Source organism: Microcebus murinus, chromosome 8, assembly GCF_040939455.1.
Source record: "Microcebus murinus isolate Inina chromosome 8, M.murinus_Inina_mat1.0, whole genome shotgun sequence".
Classification (NCBI taxonomy): Eukaryota; Metazoa; Chordata; class Mammalia; order Primates; family Cheirogaleidae; genus Microcebus; species Microcebus murinus.
Genome location: NC_134111.1, coordinates 10,835,683 through 10,856,022, shown reverse-complemented (window position 1 = coordinate 10,856,022; position 20,340 = coordinate 10,835,683). Strand labels below are relative to the sequence as shown.

The window sequence follows — 20,340 nt, the reverse complement described above, 5'->3', positions numbered from 1 at the left end:
AGATAATTTTTAGTATATTCTCAGAGTTATGCAACCATTGCCACAATCAAAATTTAGAAGATTTTTATCACCCCAAAGAGAAACCCCACACTTGTTGTAAGTCACTACTCATTTTCCAATCCCCCAATTTCCCCACCCCCACCTTAGGCAAACACTCATCTTTTTTCTGTCTCTATAGATTTACCTCTTCTGGACATTTCATATAAATGGAATCGTGCAATATGTGCTCTTTGTGACTGACTTCTTTCACTTAGCACAATGTTTTCTAGGCTCATCAAAGTTATAGCATGTATTGGTACTTCATCCCTTTTAATGGCTGAATAATATTCCATTGTATGGATTGTGTGAACATACTTTCAGTTCTCTTGGATATATACCAAGGAGTAGAATTGTTGTGTTATATTAGTTTTCTCTGGCAGCTGTAACAAATTACCATAAATTTAGGGTATTGAAAAACCGGAAATGCATTCTTTCCCAGTTCTGGAGGTTGGAGTCCTAAATCAAGGTACCAGCAGAGCTGCACTTCCTCCAAGGCTCTTGGGGAGAATCTTCCAGTTTCTGATTGCTCCAGGTTATTCCTGGGCTTGTGGCTGCATAACTCCAGTCTCTACCTCTCACGTCACTTGGCCTTCTCCTCTGTTTCCTTGGGTCTTTTCCTCTTTTGTTTTTAAAAGGACACTTACTAGATTTAGGCCCCAATTGGGTAATCCAGGATGATCTCATCTCAAGATCCTTAAATTAATAACATTTGCAAAGACCTCTTTTCCATTAAGGTCACATTCCCAGGATTCAGGGATTAGAATGTATACATATATTTTTGAGGCCACTATTCAATGCGCTAGTTTTATTTGCTTTTATTTATGAGCTTACTGGCCTTTTGCATGTCTTCTTTAGAGAAATGTCTATTCAAATCCCTTTTCCATTTTATAATTCAGAAATTTGTCTTTTTATTGCTGAGTTTTAAGAGTTCCTTATGTGTTTTGGATACAGATAACCTATAAGTATTTTTTCCTTTCTGTCACTTCTAACTCTCTTTATAGTGTCTTTTGCAGCACGAGAGTTTTTTAAAAATTTTAATCATGTTCAGTTTATCTATTTTTTCTCTTATTGCTTATGCTTTTGGTGTCACATCTAGGAAACCACTGACAAATCCAAAGTCATAAAGATTTCCTATGTTTTCTTCTAGGAGTTTTATAGTTTTAGCTCTTATATTTATAAGGTCTATAGTTATATTAGGTCTATAGTTCATTTTGAATTAATTTTTGTGAATTGTGTGAGGTAGGGATTCAACTTGAATTCTTTGGATGTTCCAGTATTATTTGTTGAAAAGACTGTTCGTTCACCCATTGAATGGTCTGGGCTCTCTTGTTGAAAATCTATAGACTGTAAATGTAAGCGTTTATTTATGGACTCTCAATTCTATTTCACTGATCTACGTATATGTTTAAACTTAAGGCAGTACCCATACTTGATTACTGTAGCTTGTGTTACGTTTTGAAATCAGAAAGTGTTGAGTCTTCCAGTTTTGTTCCTTTTTAAGGTTGTTTTGACTATTCTGGGTTCCTTGCAATTCCATTTGAGTTTTAGGATCAGCTTGTAGAATTTTGACAGGAAATGCATTGAATATGCATAGATAAATTTGGTGAATATTGCAATCTTAACAATGTTAAGTCACAATTCTTTTTTATAATAGACGTTTTATAACTGTTGTCACAGGTAGCATTTTCTACCTGTGTGCCTTCAAGAGAGGAGGTCTCACCTTTCTTAACATAGACTTTCCTCAGAATTACATAAGTCTTTTTCTTTCTTTCTTTCTTTTTTTTTTTTTTTTTAGTCTATGGTATTTTGTTACACATAAGTCTCAATTAGCTTGCCAAGATTCCCTTAGTTTCAAGAAACATTGGCGTTCTTTACAGGATGGCAGTTAGTAGAGTTCATAATTATCTGGTAATTTTAAAAGTTACTATGCTAAAAAATTAACAACAACATAACTCTTTTGGGTTACACATAGCTTTTTTAAACTAGCATTTTTTGTGTGCTTTTTTTGCTTAGTATAATGTCACTGGTTTCAGTAATGTTACTAAATTTAAAATTATTTTGCCCTCTTCAAATAATTGTAATCATATTGACTATACATTTTTATGTCTATTGCTCCAATATCATTTTTGCATATTATTTTATTATCACCAATGAAGTTGTACTGTCTGGTGTATGCTGTCACGTTTTTAATAGCATTAAGGATTTTCTTCTGTTTAACTCCATTCACAGTTAGTGAGAGTATCTGTTATGTGCCAAACAAACATTACGTCAAAGCATTATGGGAAATGCTAAGGTGAACAAAATCAAGAAGTTTTCCAAGAAGTAGAAGATATTAAAAAATCACCACCTAGCATGCTGGGAGGCCAAGGGGGGAGGATCATTTGAGCTCAGGAGTTCGAGACCAGCTTGAGCAAAAGTGAGACTCTGTATCTATTAAAACAATACAAAGAAATTAGCAGACAACAAAAAATATCTAAAAAAAAAATAAGCCGGGCATGGTGGTGCATGCCTGTAGTCCCAGCTACTCGGGAGGCTGAGGCAGGAAGATCGCTTGAGCGCAGGAGTTTGAGGTTGCTGTGAGCTAGGTTGACACCACAGCACTCTCAGCACGCCCAGGCAACAGAGTGAGACTCTGTCTCAAAAAAAAAAAAAAGTCACCAAATAACTCAAACATGATACCAGGCAAGCAAGGTGGCATGAAGTAAAAAGAAAATGCTCTATGGAGAGGCAGCATCTCACCCTTGGAGGAGGGTATAACAAGGGCTTTTGGAGAGGAAGCCATGTGGGATCACTCAACAGCAAAACGGAAGTGAGGGGGAGACGTTCAGAGCACAGAGAAAGATGTGAGAGAAGTTCAGGCTGAGCGAGCATGTGGCATATTTGGAGGCCCATGAACAATCTGGTTTACCTGGGCCATTAGGGCTTTGGAGGGAGGGCGTGGTGGAGAAGGTGGACATGTGGGTTGGGAAGAAAATACCGACATAAGGAGCATATGTATAAGTCAGAAAGCAGCAGGAAGTTAATGAAGTGTTTTTGAGCAGGGGAATGATGTGCTTGAGGAAGACCAGTTTAGTGGAATTTTAGAGGATAGATGTGGTTCTCAACCTTTCTTTAATTATTGTTCCCTGTGGAGGCATTAATGAGAGAAACTAAATACTAAAGAATAAGATTTTGTCAGATAGGGTTGAGCTCCAGAAGGTTGCAAGACATTGTAATATCTGAGATTATTTTGCCCTCCCTAGAATCAATTTGCACTTCCCTTGTGTGCGATATTACCCCCACTGAGAATGCAGGGTGGCAAGGGAGTATGGTTTCATTATTGAAAAAGATAGGAAGCCTCCACTCTGCACCATTCTGTTGGAGAACAGAGGCTGTGTGTCTTTTGTAGTGCTGCCCCCAGCACTCGGGGACATGGGAGTGAATGGTGCTGAACTCACTTTATTAGAAGAAATTGACTTGGCAGAGACGCACTAATTCCAAGTAAATACAGTTTAAAGCCTAAATAATCATCTCACTCCTATCAGACATTAAAACAAACAGAAATAGATAAAAGTACAAAATGATTTCATCTCAATAACATTCTGGGCGATCTTGGGAGCGCCAGCCTCCTGTTTCTACCAGTGAAGTTAAGCGGAAGCCGGAGGCAATTACCTTGATATTCTTGCCAAACTAGGGGGGAAATCCAACGATTACTTTTATCTTGGTTTTGTTACAGGAAACTATGAAAATTGCCAAAGAATGGAATGATTGAATGTGTGTTTAAAACTGCAATAAATTGTTCATTAACATTTGAAATCGATCCAGATCTGGTTAAAGGATATGAAACATTTTATTTGCATTCATACTGAAATCAGTGCAACAATTTACTTTAAAATTTGAAATAATGGTCCCCAGTTTTCTCAAAACCAAGACCCCCTTAAATTCTTTTTTCCATTTGTGCAACGTGATTTTTTCTGGGAAATTACATTTATTAAGTAAATAATCCATCAGTTTTTTCACGAGACAACTGGTGTTGCTGTTGCCAGCCCAAAACAAAATTGTTAGCCTTTGAAGTATCAACTTAAATAAATGAACAGTTCCTTCCAGCTTTCGAAGATAATAACATTTTGCAATTCTCTATTACAGCCTTTGGAGACACCCCCGCCCCTCTGCCCAGGATCTTGCTTCTCAAAATTAGGGCCGTGAATCCCAACAGCTTCTCCTGGGTGTGTGGGTAGGGGAAATTGCAGCCACAGTAGAAATATAGCACATCTTTTCTAGTGCATCAATTTTACTCTCATATTTTGGAGAAATGCTAGCATGGGGCAACATTTCAGAGTAAAATACATGACCAAAATGCATTTTAAGGTAAAACACTTCAAAAAACTTGTAAGCCTGCTTGAATTTTGTCTCCAGATCCCTTGTGTTAAGTATTAACCTTCTTTGAGAAGCTGTGCTCCGATCTCGGAGGCTGAAATGTTGTGTTTGACGGCCAACTCCCCTTCTCCAAGCCAAGAATTCACTGGAGGGCAGGTTCTGCTCTTCTCTCTAAGGGAGAAGATAGACTCTCCCGAGGGGACACAGAAGGAGCTCCAAGCAGACACGGGAGAGTAGCGAAGAGAACTGCAAGATCTATGTGGGAAACCCCTTTAAGTCCTGAGTGATGGCTATTAAACCCATATAGCTACTTGATGTGTGACTGGTGGCCTTTTTTGGGGGGAGGGGAGATTTGGAGTGGGGAGAGCTTCTGAAAAACCACAGAAGGGGCTGAATTGCACGTTAGAGTCAAGATGGCGCCCTGTGGAGGCAGCACCAGGGGAACGGGTCCCCTGGCCTCCGGGCCAGGAGAAGGTGAGCTCCCATGAGAACAGAGGTCCTGGAGGGCCTGGGATATCTACTGACCCCAAAACTGGGACACGGTGTAGGATTTTAGGCAATTTTAGCTTGCCTCAAGGGCAACACTAGGTCACACATGCTTTGTTATGTTTTCAAATAAACTTTTAATATTAATTTAACATACACTTTCTAAGCACTTAATTCATTTTCTCAAGGTTTTTTATTCTTTGAATGATGATTAGTTTTCCCGGTTTTAGTTATAAATGGAAAGGCAGGAATGTCATTTTATCCATGAAAGGATATTATTTTTAACATTCTAAAAATAAAGCTGATCTGCTGATAAAGCACTTTAAAAAGATAGGAATGTGGCTTGGGCACTGAGGAACGCTGAGCTGTGAGACAGTGGGATGTAGTGGGAAGAGCCCTCGACTGGAGCAGGAAACCAGGTTCTAGGCCCAGCTCCGCCACTCAACCCCGTGCGCTGTGGGCAGAACCAAGTTCCTGTGTCTTCGTAAATAAGGGATGGTACCACATGGCCTCTTCAGTCCTCCTGGGGCTCAGATAGCACAGTCTTTGGTAGGACAAAGTGTATTTACTCTAAATGCTACTTTTTCTCTCCCAGCACCTGGTCAACATTTCTGATGAAGACACGCACGTTCATATTTTACCCCCACAAACCAAATACTTCCAGATCAATTATGAGAAAAAGGTAAGCACCTTTTGGTTACTTGTCCTCCCCACAGTGTTCTTTGCTAGGTTTTGGTTTTCTCTGCCTCAGGCCTGCATGGGCCAGGCGTGCAGTGTGTTGTCACCCACAGTGACAGGAGCCTGCTTGTCTTCTAGGAGCACCGCCTTGTCCCTGGCTTGTCCCTAATGGTCACCATTACATTTTCTCCAGACGAGTGGCGATACTATTATGACTGCATCCGCGTTCACTGTAAGGCAAGTTTCTCAAAATTGCTTTTTATTTTTTGGAGGATAGGTTGAACCTTATGTCCTCAAGGCAGGACCAGTTAGAGCTTTCTCAGCCCAGCACCTGGGTGTCCCCGGTAGCCAGTCTGACTGGCATACTGGCTCGCTGCCCAGTGACATGGGCTCCCTCTGGGAAAGTGTCAGGCTCTGAGGACCTGGACAGAGTCAAGAGACACTGTTTGCTGCAGATTTTTCACTGCTCTGCACTTTAAACTTCATTTATCATGTGGCACTGGTAGTTGATGAAGGCTTTTTCAAATCACTTTAACATACTCTTTAAGTGCTAGGTTGAAAAATTAACAACTGCTCGAGTTGTGATTATAAACACCAGCTACAGGAATGTCCACAGAGGTAGCCCTAAGGGCCCACAGGGAAGTGGGAGCCCTTTGAGTTCTTTATTTTATTTTTTTATTTCAGAATATTATTGGGTACAGACGTTTGGTTACATAAATCGCTCTTGTACTATTTGAGTCAAAGTTATAAGTGTGCTCATCCCCCAGATAGTGTGCATGGTACCCATTGGGTGTGAATTTACGTATCCCCTCCTCCCCCCACATGCTTAATTTCCAGTGAATGTTACTTCCGCATGTGCACACAAGTGTTGTTCAATTAATTCCAATTTAATGGTGAGTACATGTGATGTTTGTTTTTCCATTCTTTTGCTACTTCACTTAGAAGAATGGTCTCCAGTTCCATCTAGGTTAATACAAGAAGAACTCAAGCAAATCAGCAAGAAAAAAACATTAAAAAGTAGGCAAAAGACATGAACAGAAACCTTTGCGTTTTCCTGAGCCTTCGTTAGGCTAATTCACCCTTATGGCTAATTCACCTAATTCACCCTTTGGCCTTCAGCCAGAGTGGTCAATCCTTCTCTTAAAACTGTCACTTTCACCCCTCCTTTTGCTTTATAGTCCAAGCCTAATCTTGCAACTTGAGAAGCCCCTAGTTTAACTAAATTCTGGATGATTCAAAACTAAAATGGAAGAGTATGCTTTAGTAACAAATGTTTCCATTTTTTTTTTCCTTTTCAAGCAATGCTTTTGTTACTTACAATCTTACAATAAGGTGATTTAAAGGCATTTCACTTTGACTTTCCTTTTTTTAAAAAATAAAGTTATAAAAATTTGCAAACTTAGTTTTTATAAAGCAATAGGATAGTCTCATTGACTCACATCATCATGTTAGAGATGCGTTTCCACAGGGAGAGGGAAAGAACCTTAGACCCAAGGCACCTAAATGGTACTTTAGATCAAAAAACACATTTCCTTAAGAATGTGGCAAACCCTTATAATTTTTGGAGTTTCTATTTTAAAAACAAATCCTAAAAATGAAACCAGAATATTGCTTTCAGAAGGAAGATGTGCACTGAGCGGAAGAAAAATCCCTGGAACAGGCATTGTGTCAAGTGTCAGGGCATATTTCCTGCTACTTAATAGTAATGCTAATCAATAATAATACCTCACAGTTATGCAGAACTTGTAACTTTTTAAGGCCATCGTCTGCTTTAATTTTTAAAAACACCTATAAGGAAAGGCATAATTGTCTCCATCTTGCAAAAGGTTGAGAGGTTAAAGGTCTTGTTCAAGGTAAAAGTTATGTGAGACAAGAAGCAGGTTTCTGTACCCTCTTGCCAGTAAATTGTTTTCTATTCTGCACTGTTTGGTCAGGTGATTCTTCACTGGCTTCTGTTTTTCTTAGATCACTAAAGGTTGGGTTTCCTTATAAGTTTCTGAAATAGAAGCAGATTGATTACTGTCTTCATATCTATATGAGACATCATATTTTTTAACTTTCTTGGATAGTAGTGACCGTCATTTCAATAAAGGGTACTTAAAATTTTCTGCACTTTGTTTATGGCTAAGAAAACTCAGCATTTCTAATGTACTTAAGCACTGAAGTTTCTTAAGGAAATATTTTTAAACAATAGAAAACAAGATAAAAAATAAAGCATCTACAAGTTCATCTTTAAAAATTATAGTCTTCAGAATGTTAAACTTGACTTTTCCTCATTAATTTTAGGGAGATGACACTTTGCTTGTTCCTATCCATGCCTATCCTGTCATGAACAAACTGGACTTTCCCTCATTTATAAATCTGTCAAATGTTCTACTTGGTGAAAGGTGAGTTACCAAAATGAACCAGCAAAATGTTACAAGGTGTGACAAGTTAAGAGATACTCATGTAAAAACTTAGATTTGCGTTTGTCCTAATGGAAGCTCATCCCTCTGCTTGAAATAGACTGGACTTGTAGTTGCAAAAGGCAAAAAACCAAAAACACATAAAAAAATATCATAAGCAAGAAAGGGAATTTACTGGGTCATTGAACTGAAAGGTACAGGCCGAGTGGATCTTCAGGCACAGCTAAGCGTAGGGTTTAAGTCAGGTTGCAGGAGCCTGACTCTCTCCATATCTTGGTTCTTCTGCCCTGTGCTTCCCCTGCACGGGCAGAAGAACCAGAAGCTCTTCACCTGGCGGAAGAACCAGGTGCCAGAAGCTCCAGATGTGAGGCTGGCAAGAGGGGTGGTTGAGGGGCTGAAGAGATTGGGGTATTCAAGCAAAATCCCCAACATTGGGTCTTATCTGACCAACTTGGACCATGTGCCCATCCATTAACCATCTGTTTTCAGATGAAAGCAAGCAGAGACAACAGATATTCACTATAGATGCCAAATCTCAAATGCTCCTCTTCTTGTTTGGAAAATGGTTAATGATTCCATTTATAATTTGATATGTCTGATTCTTTCAGTAAATACTTATTAAATGCCTCCTCTCAGGCATAGTGCTGTATGTCCCTAGATGGATACTGAGCTGTCAGATATGGTATCCATGGGGAGTTGATTGGTTCCAGCACCCTTTGTGGATACCCAAATCCATAGACACTCATCACTTATATAAAATGGTATAGTATTTACATATAATCTGCGTACATCCTCCCATGTAACGTCTCTAGATTAACCTAGATCTTTAAAACATCTCTTGATTAAGCTAATACAATGTAACTGCTATGTAAATAGTTTTTGTACTGTATGATTTAGGGAATAATGACAAGGAAAAAAATCTGTACATGTTCAGTACAGTCACAGATATTTCCAAATATTTTCGATCCAAGGTTGGTTGAATTCATGGACATGGAACCTGTGAATACAGAGGGCTAACTGTATAATGGCCATGCCAGTTGTTAAAATATTCAAATACTGCTATACTAGTTGGAAAATACATACTTTCCTGAATCCCCCATCACTGCAGCCCCTCTGCCTGGCCCCTCCCCCCTTCCCAATCATTCAGCAACTAAGGAGTTAATTGGGGGTGGCAATTTGGGGGTGGAGGGAGACACCTGCAGGACCTAGCTCAGCCTTGTACAGTATCCACTCTGACTCACTGCTGCCTGTGGATTGGTTGACATTCTGAATAGCACCATGGTAAAAAGATGACTAGACAAATGCTCTGGTTCTGAAGGTCTCAGAAACTAATGGGGATAGGACCATATCATCAATTAATTATACCAGTTGCTGAGTGCAACTCATATAGGAGGTGACATCTGGGTTATCCTAAGAGGGCACCACGGGCTAGAGACATCAGGATAGCACTCTAGGTCAGGAAAGAGTTTCCAGAAAGGCATGGTGGCAGCAGTGTAGACTACATCGTGCAGGTGACAAAGGGCCACTGAAGGGCCTTAATCCAGCTGGTAACTGGAAAATGCTAAATGCTGGTGACACAGGACCAGAGGGAGGCAAAGGCAGGCCTGGAGGGTGAAAGCGAGGGCTGGTGAGCCTTCAGGAGCAGGCCGTGTGAGTTGCTAATGAGCAGGTGTGTTGAGTTAGAAAGAAGAGCAAGTGAACGATTTTGATGGTGGTGGAGGCTTATGGATAGTGTGCATGAGCTTCAGGGCCCTTCTGTCTTTGGGTGGAACTCAAAAATTTAGATCTGGAACAATCTCATTGGTCCAGCTGATGTGTGGCTCTCCTCACCACGCTGCCACCCCCACATCTTCCCAGTGAGCTCTCACTCGCCATCTGTTTACTTTTGCTTTAAGACAACTCTTGGCCAGGCCCGGTGGCTCACGCCTGTAATCCTAGCTCTCTGGGAGGCCGAGCCGGGAGGATCATTTGAGCTCAGGAGTTCAAGACCAGCCTGAGTGAGACCCCATCTCTACCAAAAATAGAAAAAATTAGCCGGACATGGTGGCACATGCCTGTAGTCCCAGCTACTTGGGAGGCTGAGGCAGAAGGATCACTTGAGCCCAGGAGTTTGAGGTTGCTGTGAGCTAGGCTGATGCCACAGCACTCTAGCCCAGGCAACAGAGTGAGACTCTGTCTCAAATAAATAAATAAATAAATAAATAAATAACTCTTGAAAAATTTAAAACAAATAATACTTATAAAAGAGTATATAATCATTTGTACAGTTTAACAAATAATAATAATGAATTCTTGTTTTAAGGTATAAAATATGACCAGTACCTTTACAGCCACTATTCTGAATCTTGTGATAATCATTCCCTAGACTTACTGGACATATACGTATCACCCCTAAATCATACATTGCTACCTTTGCCAGTTTTTGATCTTTACATAAATGGAATCATACTGTGTCTAAGTTCTTTGGTAATTGCCTTTTCCCCTCAGCATTATTTTTTGTGGTTGAGCCACGTTAGTGTATATTGCTGTAGTTCACTGTTGTATGGTATCCACTGCATGAATTTACCACAGGTTTTATCCACTCTACTGCTGGTGGACCTATGGGTTGTTTCCACTATTTTATTTTTTTTTTTTTGCTATGATAAACACTGCTTTTTTATATCCTGTGCAGTGTGGGTGGCTGCAGGGGCACATATTCTAGAGCTTTTCCAGGGTATATGCCTACAAGTGGAACTGCAGGTCACAACACAGGTTCAGTATTACTATGTACTGACAAGCTGTTTTCCAAAATGGTCATAGGCACGTACACACCCACCTGCAATGCAGGAGAATTTCCATTTCTCCTACAAAGGCATTATCAGACTTTTGCCTTTTTGGTGACTTATATGTTCTTGACCCCATGCTCTTCCATTCTCTATTTATTTTCCCCAAAGAATTCTGCCAGAACTTCACAGGGCTTCACAGGGCTTCCTCTTCCCTCTCACCAACCCTTCCTGTCGTTGCTCACTCCTTCTCATATTACAGGGACCCCAAGAATTGAAAAAGGAGAGTCCCTCCTTGCAGATCACAGCGACTCTATGCATCTGGAGGCCCAGCAGATATCTCCTTTAAGTGGGCAGATGTAGCAAATATTGTATCAAAAGCTAAGTGGCAGGAAACAACTAACTTCCTAGTTCATGAATTCTTTTTTATTTCCTTCTTTTTTCCCCTCCACAAATTACTTTTTATTTGGCTCATAGGATAGGTTTATGAGTTGAGAACAATGGTTTATGAAAAACTGTTGAATATAATATGCCTAATAATGCAGACATCTGTCTTGGATTCTTAAAACAAAAATCTACCAACCTCCCTGTAGACTTTCCCCAAGCTATGTTATGCATAGTGCTCTTCATTTGTAATCAGGATGAAAATTTCATCTAAACAGTTTATTTAACTGAGTCATTGTGTATAATGATGTGATATTTTAAAGAAACCTTTCAAAAGACAAGCACGCTACTTTTTTCTTCCCAACATTGTGGCAGCAGGCATTGCCTTCCCAATACTTTATACCCATTACATAATGGCTTTTGAGCAGCTTTTAACTACTCAAACTATCCTAGGCTACATCTAATCCAAAATGTGTGGTAACAGGACAGGGGCTGAGTGTTGGAAAAGGCTGCCACCTAAAATGTTTCCTATTAATCCTGGGTTACCTTGGGGGTTGGAGGTGTCATCTGGGTAGTTCTTTTTTTCACAGCATTCATTCATTCATTCAGCCAACTTTTACTGAATGCCTGCCATGTGCCTCACGCTGTGAGGTCCCGAACATGCAGAGATGGTCAAGACCTATGATTACACGGATAGTTCTCATTCCTGATCCAGTGTATGCCGAGGAAGAATGCCCAGTTGGGTTGAAATGAGTTGGGGGCAGGGGAGCTAAGACAAGACTTCCAGGAGGAGAACATGTCTGAACTGTTTGGAAATTTGGCCAGAAATTAGCCAGCAAAAGGAGGGCACAGAGTGGAAGAGAAGAGGGGCTGTCCCAGGCCGTGCAGTAGCATAGACAAAGGTAGAGGTGGGAAACAGTGCAGCTTGTTTGGGCCTGTCTAGAACATTCCTGTGAATGGACATGGGTGCACAGGCTGTGGCAGGGTAGTAGGGAGGGGGCTGAGCAAGAAGGTCCTCATAGACTTTGCTAGGAAGTATAGCTTTTACCCTGAAAGAGTGAAGTGGGGAAATGGAACAGCATAGCTCCAGTTTAGAAACCTCACTTAGGCTGCCATGTGCAGAGAATAGGAGGGGCCATGGCCAGGACTGCTGTGGTGAGCCAGGCACAAGACAGAAGAGGGCCCAGGACACTTGGAAAATAGGCAATGATAGCAAACACCCAAATATATTGTAGGGTCTTAGGTCACGTTCCTTAGAAGCCCAAGCAGAATTCATGGTACATGATTTATTAAGGAATAACTCGTAAAGCAATGAAGGCTAGGGATGGGGGTGCCCAGTGCCCCAGCTCAGGGCACTTCTCTGGAGAAGATCAAGGTGACAGGTAGCTGGTGAAGGAGAATGCCAACAGTACCCCTGCAAATCTACGACAAGCCGACTGGTCCTTGACTTACACGACCGGTCTGTCTGCGTCCATTGGGCTTCATCCACCTCTGGAATTGTGCTTTCCTGGAGTGATGGCAGATTCCATGAGCCCCTGTGCTTTCCTGGACTGATGGCAGATTCCATGAGCCCTTGAGTGGATGCCAGCTGTCACCTGGCAGAGGTGATAACCTCCTGGTGGCTGTGTCATTACTGGATAATGCAGGGCTAGCGTACACCAGTGAACCATCTCCGGGCTGCTTTCCCTCCCTAGGACAGACCAGGGCCCAGGAAGGAGACACGGGCAGCCTCCAGGGACTCCTAATCAGTGGCACACTAGGAGGTGGGTGGTCTGCTCCACATGCAGGCAATTGGGGGGAGGGGTCACCATCTGTAAAAAATGTTTAAACAATAAACTTCACCAAAAGTCAGTCTGCTTTTGTGTATCACCATGCACCAACAATTCTAAATATTACCAGTGATAAAATATTCCTCACTGGAAGGGTGGGCTTGCTCCCTGCCACTGCTCTGTTGCATGAGAAGCAATCGCCTTCAATTTCGAACTCGCCTGTGGTTTCCAAGCTTGCCACTCTCATTCTGTTCATATCATAGCCCATCCTCCCGTCCTTGTCTGCAGGGCCCATTGAGCCATCTGCCTTGCTCCTTCTCTGCCTTAGCTTGAGCCCCAACAGTACAGACAGGAGCACCCCCAACATGGCTTCCTTCATTTCTGCAGGGGCTGCCTGTCCCATCAGACCATGGGACCAGAAATGACGCACCTCTGCGTGCTGCCTCTCTGCATTTGTCCCAGCTACTTGGTGGCTTCTGAGCCCAACCTCCCAACCTCACGGATCTTTTCTCCCCACCCACCCCAATCGAGGGGCAGCTCCTAGGTCAGTGCCTCTCTCGGCTCAACCACTCACTTGTCACTGTGTCTTTAGGAGATGGGACGCCTGACCCTACTTGCAGGGCTCTTTTTCCTTCTAAGTTTTAGGTTTTATTTTTATTGTGGTAAAATACACAAAGCATAAAATTTATCATCCTGCCCATTTTTGTAACTATTTATCTTACCATAATAGGGCCTGGATTTTTTTTAAGACTGTATATTTTTAGAGCAGTTTTAAGTTCATAGCAAAATTGGGAGGAAGGTACAGAGATTGCCCAAATCCCCCTGCCCCCCTGCCCCCACACATGCAGAGCCTCCCCCCATTATCAACACCCCATACCAGACTGGTATATTTGTTACAATCATTGACCCCACATTGACAGAATTCTCACCCAAAGTGTATAGGTTAGAGTTCACTCTTGGCGCTGTATATCTTATGGGTTTGGACAAACGCATGACATGTACCCACCGTTATGGTATCTTACAGAGTATTTTCACTGCTCTAAAAATCCTGGGGGCTGTCAATTCATCCCCCTCCCCAACCCCCCACAACTCCTGGCAACCATGGATCTTTTTACTGTCTTCCTAGTTTTCCTATTTTCAGAATATCATATAGTTGGGATCATATAGTATTCAGTTTTTTTCAGACTGGGTTCTTTCACTTAGTAATACTCATTTAGATTTCCTCCATGTCTTTTTATGGCTTGATAGTTCATTTGTTTTCAGTGCTGAATAATATCTCATTATGTGATGTACCACAGTTTATTTATCCATCCTCCTACCAAAGGACATCTTGTTGGCTTACAAGTTTTGACAATTATGAATGAAGCTACATTAAATGTCCATGTGCAGGGTTTTGTATAGATATAAATTTTACAGGGTCTTGCTCTTGGTCAGGCTGGTCTTGAACTCCTGACCTCAAGCAATCTTCCCACGTCAGTCTTCCAGAGTGGTAGGATTTCAGGCGTGAGCCACTGCACCCAGCCAATTTCTGTCTTTTAATTGGTGCATTTAGACCACTGATGTTCCAAGTGATTATTGATATGGTTGGATTAATATCTACCATATTTGTTACTATTTTCTATTTGTTACCTTTATTCGTATTTTTTAGTTTTGTCTTACACTTTTTCTGCCTTTTGTGATTTTAATTGAGCATTTTATATGATTTCTTTTTCTCTTTTTCCTTAGCTTATCAGTTATAGTTCTTTGTTTGCTTTTTTTAAGTGGCTGCCTTAGAGTTTGCAATATACTTTTATAACTAATGCAAGCCACTGCCAAACAACATTATACTGCTTCATGGATAGTATGAGAACCTTATAATTGCAAAATAGTTCTAATTCCTCCCTCACATCTCATGTATAATTGCTGTTGTTCATTTCACTTATATCTAAAGCTACATAAGCATATATATACACACACACATGTACATATATGCACATATAAGATATATACATAAGAATACATAATTGAAATCATTGTTGCTATTATTTTGAACAAACTATTAGTTATTAGATCAATTAAAAAGAAAAATTAAAGATTATTTATTTTTCTTTCTTTTTTTTTGAAGCTATCAATCTTACTGGGAAAAGTTTTAATTTTACCTTCACTTAATCTTTCTTCATTGCTCTTCCTTTTTATGTGTAGATCTGAATTTCTGACCCATATTATTTTCCTTCTCTCTAAAGAACTTCTTTTAACATTTCTTGCAAGACAAGTCTAATTGCAACAAAATCCCTCAATTTTTGTTTGAGAAAGTTCTTATTTCTCCTTCTATTTTTTTTTTTTTTTTGAAACAGAGTCTTGCTTTGTTGTCCAGGCTACAGTGAGTGCCGTGGCATCAGCCTAGCTCACAGCAACCTCAAACTCCTGGGCTCAAGCAATCCTGCTGCCTCAACCTCCTGAGTAGCTGGGACTACAGGCATGTGCCACCATGCTCGGCTAATTTTTTCTATATATTAGTTGGCCAATTTCTTTCTATTTATAGTAGAGACAGGGTCTTGCTCTTGCTCAGGTTGTTTTCGAACTCCTGACCTTGAGCAATCCACCCGCCTCGGCCTCCCAGAGTGCTAGATTACAGGCATGAGCCACCGTGTCCGGCCTCTCCTTCACTTTTGAGGAATAATTTCTTAGGCCACAGAATTCTAAGTTGGTGTTTTCTGTTTCTAAATACATTAAATATTTCATTCCACTCTCTTCTTGCTTGCCTGGTTTCTAAGAAGTCAGATGCAGTTCTTATCTTTGTTCCTCTATAGATAAGGTGTTCTTTAACTCTGACTTCTTCCAGAAATTTTTTTCTTTGCCTTTGATTTTTTTTTTTTTTTTTTTTTTGAGACAGAGTTTTGTTCTGCTACCCTGGGTAGAGTGCAGAAGCATCGTCATAGCTCACTGCAACCTCAAACTCCTGGGCTCAAGCCATCTTCCTTTCTTGGCCTCTCAAGTAGCTGGAACTATATTTATAGGTGCATACCACAACACTCGGCTAACTTTTCTAATTTTGGAAGAGACGGGGTCCTGCTGTTGCTCAGGCTGGTCTCAAACTCCTGAGCTCAAGCAATCCTCCCATCTTCGCCTTCTAAAGTGCTAGGATTACAGGCATGAGCCACCGCATCCAGCTTCTTTGATTCTCTGTAGTTTGAAAATTATATGCCTAGGTGTAGGGTTTATGTTTGTTTGCTTTTTGCATTTATTATCCTGCATGGTGTTCTCTGAGCTTCCCAGATCTGTGGTTTGGTGTCTGACATGAATTTGAGGAAATTCTCAGTCATTGTTTCAAATGTTTCTTCTGTTCCTTTCTCTCTTTCTTCTTCATCTGATATTCCCATTGCACATACATTACACCTTTTATAATTTCCCCACAGTTATTGAATATTCTGTTCTGTTTTTGTTTTTCTGTCTTTTTCCTCTTTGCTTTTCAGTTTTAGAAGTTTCTATTGATATATCCTCAAGCTCAGAGATTTTTTTGTCCTCAGCCATGTCCAATGTATTAATAAGTCAATCTAATGCATTCTTCATTTCTGTTACAGTGCCTTTGATTGCTAGAAGTTCTTTTTGGTTCCTTTTTAGGACTTCCATCTCTCTGCTTATATTTCCCATCTGCTATTACATACTGTCTAACTTTATCCATACAACCCTTAGCATAATTTAGTTGTTTCAAATTCCCTGTCTCACAATTCCAACATCCCTGGCATGCCTGGTTCTGATGCTTGTTTTGTCTCTTTAAACTGTTTTTTTGTTTGTTTTTGTCTTTTAGTATGCCTTGTAATTTTGCCTTGATAGCCAGACATCACATACTGGGTAAAAGGAACTGCTATAAATAGAATTTTAGTAATGGTTGGTAAAGTGTTGGGGGGAGGCAGTCTATAGTCATATGATTAAGTCCCAGTCTTTTAGTAAGTTGAGTCTGTGCCTCTGGACTCTTAACTTCACAAGTACTTCTCAGTTGTTCCCCATCACCTTAGGTGAGACAGGGTGGCTATGGGGCTGGAGCTGGGTATCTCTCTTCTTCCACATGGAAGACTAGAGCTGCCTATAGCTGGTATTTCCCTTCCTGATTTTTTAATTAATGAGCTGTGATGAAAAAACACATAAAATAAAATTTCCCATCTTAGCCATTTTTAAGTGTATAGCTCAGTAGTGTTAAGTATATATACATTGTTGTTCAACCAATCTCCAGAATTTTTTTTATCTTATAAAACTAAAACTCTGTACCTATTAAACAAACTTCAACTTTCCCCTCCTCTCAGCCCCTGGCAATCACCATTTTACTTTCTGTTTCCTATGAATTCGACTACTCTAGAAACTGCATGTAAGTGGAATCATACAGCATTTGTCTTTTTCCGACTGGCTTATTTCACCTAGCATAATGTCCTCAAGGTTCGTCCATGTTATAGAATGCATCAGAATTTCCTTCCTTTTTTAGGCCGAATAATATTCTATTATATGTATATGCCATATTTGTTTATCCATCCATCTGTCAATAGATTTGACTTGCTTCTGCCTTTGGCTATTGTGAATAATTTTGCTATGAACATGGGTGTGCAAATATCTCTTCAGGACCCTGCTTTCAGTTCTTTTGGGTATATGCCAGAGTATAATTGCTGGATCATATGGTAATTCTATTTTCAATTTTGTGAGGAACTGCTATACTGTTTTCTATAGTGGCTGTACCATTTTACATTCCCATCAACAGTACACAAAAGTTCCAATTTCTCCACATCCTTGCCAATACTTGTTATTTTATGTCTGTTGTTTTTATTTTTATTTTTTTATTATTTTAGTTTAGTTTAGTTTTTGAGACAGAGTCTCACTCTGTTGCCCCAGCTAGAGTGCCGTGGCATCAGCCTAGCTCACAGCAACCTCAAACTCCTTGGCTCAAGCAATTCTCCTGCCTCAGTCTCCCGAGTAGCTGGGACTACAGGCATATGCCACTATGCCTGGCTAATTTTTTTCTATATTTTTAGCTGGCCAATTAATTTCTTTCTATTTTTAGTAGAGAGATGCTGTCTCGCTCTTGCTCAGGCTGGTTTTGAACTCCTGACTTTGAGCGATCCTCCCACTTTGGCCTCCCAGAATGCTAGGATTACAGGCATTAGCCACCACACCCGGCCTGTTGTTTTTATTTTTTGATAGTAGCCGTTCTGATTGGCTTGAGGTTAACTTGCAGTTTTGCTACTGGTTCGTTCTACTTTCATCATTAGTACTTCAGCCACAGTCTTTCCATTTGTATCTTATGAAAAGCCTAAAGCCTAAGATGGTCTCTAAGAAATTTTTAGATTGCCAGAAGGAAATAAAGAGAAGTGGTTCATCCATCCTCAAATCCAGTCCATTGCAGTCTTTTTTTAAATCCTCAACTTGTCACTGCTTCAGTATTAATTTATTCATTTATTTATCTAATCTGAATTTGACCTGCTGGCTCCCTGTGTATAGCCTCTGATTTAATTAAGCTGTGGTTAATTAAATTAATTAATTAATTAATTATGTGTGGTTTGGCCCACATAGTGGTGGTTCACACAGTTTTGGGTTTTTTGAAAACACTTGAATTAGCTGCCAACATTGGAAGATTAAGAGATTTCACATAAAAATTTGGATTTCCACTTCTCTTAAAAAAGAAAGAAGAAGAAGATCCAGCAGCACCGGGCCCATGTTCCTGCATGATAAGCTCAGCTGGGGCTGGGTAGAAGCTGCCTCTTTAGAAGTCAGTGCCCTTCCCAGCTTGCCACAGTCCCCACTGCTTCCTATTATTGCCTCACATTCATTTTGGTTACCCTCCTGGCCCAGGAGGACTTTTAATAAAGAAACTGAAAAGGAGATGAGGCAATACAGTGTCATGTTTAATGGCACGGACCCATAAAGCTCTGAAGACATTCTGCCTGGATTCCAGTCCAATATGTGTTTCATGATGGCTGTGTGACTCTGGAAAACGACAACCTCTCTGTGCCTCCCACAATTTTCATCTGTTCTGAGGCTTAAATGAGTTAAAATAGAACTTATTAACAGTAAGAGTTAAAAGTGTTTAATACTTAATAGTAGTAAGAACATTTCTTACCATATGTAGTGATTTGTCTTAGCTATTAGGGTTACAGGAATTTTTACTTACAGAGTGCACAAATGAGACCTGGCCAGTTTGGCTCCCACGTTAACAGAGGCAGGCAGCATACAGAGAAATCGCAGTGAGAGGCTCGAAGTGGGAGGGTTGGCCAGCCGACTCGAAGGGGGCTTCCAACACTGAGGGACTGGGCGATGGCAGAGGGGCCTGTGTGAAGCCCCCAAATAGACTGTCAGAGACTGTGCCCAAGCTGGAGAGAGTGGTCAGTGACCATTCCACAGAGGGGCCGGGCAGGACCTGAGGTGAGGGTGTGCCTGTGGGACCGGAGATGAGGACTTTCCTTCTTCTCTTGGCATTTTGCTGTGGTTTGAATGTGTTCCCCCAAAAGCATGTGTTGGAAACTTAATCCCCAATACAACAGTGTTGGAGGTGGGGCCTACTGAGAAGTGATTAGGCTATGAAGGCTTGGCTCTTATGAATGGATTAATACCCTTATCACGGGAGTGAGTTCTTTATAAAGGAAGTGGATTTCTTATAAGAGAACAAATTCAGCCCCCTTTCGTCTCTCTCACTCTCTCTTTGTCCTTCTCCCATGAGATAACACAAAAATAGGGCCCCTGCCTGATGCTGGCCCCTTGATCTTGGATTTCTCAGTCTCCAGAATTGTGAGAAATAAGTCTCTTTTCATTATAAATTACCCAGTTTGTCACGTTCCATTATAGCCGCATGAAACCAACTGTCATAATCCGTTTTGTGTTACTGTAACCAAATAGCTAAGGCCAGGTAAAATGTAAAAGAGGTTTATTTGTTCATGATTTTGGTAGCTGGATAGTCCGAGACTGGACGGCCCATCTGCTGAGGGTCTGGTGCTGCTTCAGCTTCTGATGGATGCAGAGGGGCGCAGGTGTGTGCACAGAGATCGAGCACAGGAAGGAACAACCTGCTCTCCTGGTAACTAAGCCAGTCCCGCGACGGCAAGAACTCCCTCATTAATCTATTCTTGAAGGATCCACTTCCATGAACCAAACGTCTCCCACTCAGCCCTGCTTCTCAACACTGCCACATTGGAGATCAAATTTCGATGAATTTTGGTGGGGACAAACCACATTCAATTCATAGCATGGACTAAGACACACACACAACTTTTTTTTAAGTTTTACTGGGATATAATTCACATATCATAAAATTTGCTAATTTAAAGTGTACAATTCAATGATTTTTAGTATATGCAACATCACCACAGTCAATTTTAGAGCATTTTTATAACCCCAAAAAGAAATGTCATACCTACTGCCCATCCCCACCCCCAAAATTTCCAGCCTCAAGCAAACTAATTTACTTTTTGTCTCTACAAATTTTCCTGTTCTGGACATTTGCTA

General features: G+C 40.7%; 1 protein-coding gene across 2 annotated transcripts in view; it reads left to right on the top strand.

The window, feature by feature from the left end:
- CFAP221 (cilia and flagella associated protein 221) overlaps positions 1-20,340 on the top strand; it is a 105,868-nt gene that overhangs the window by 5,117 nt on the left and 80,411 nt on the right. For both annotated transcript variants that reach the window (XM_012749099.3, XM_012749098.2), the window contains exons 4-6: positions 5,477-5,563; positions 5,698-5,796; positions 7,846-7,946. In XM_012749099.3, coding sequence (XP_012604553.1) covers positions 5,477-5,563; positions 5,698-5,796; positions 7,846-7,946 — 287 coding nt within the window. The remainder of the gene's footprint in view (positions 1-5,476; positions 5,564-5,697; positions 5,797-7,845; positions 7,947-20,340) is intronic.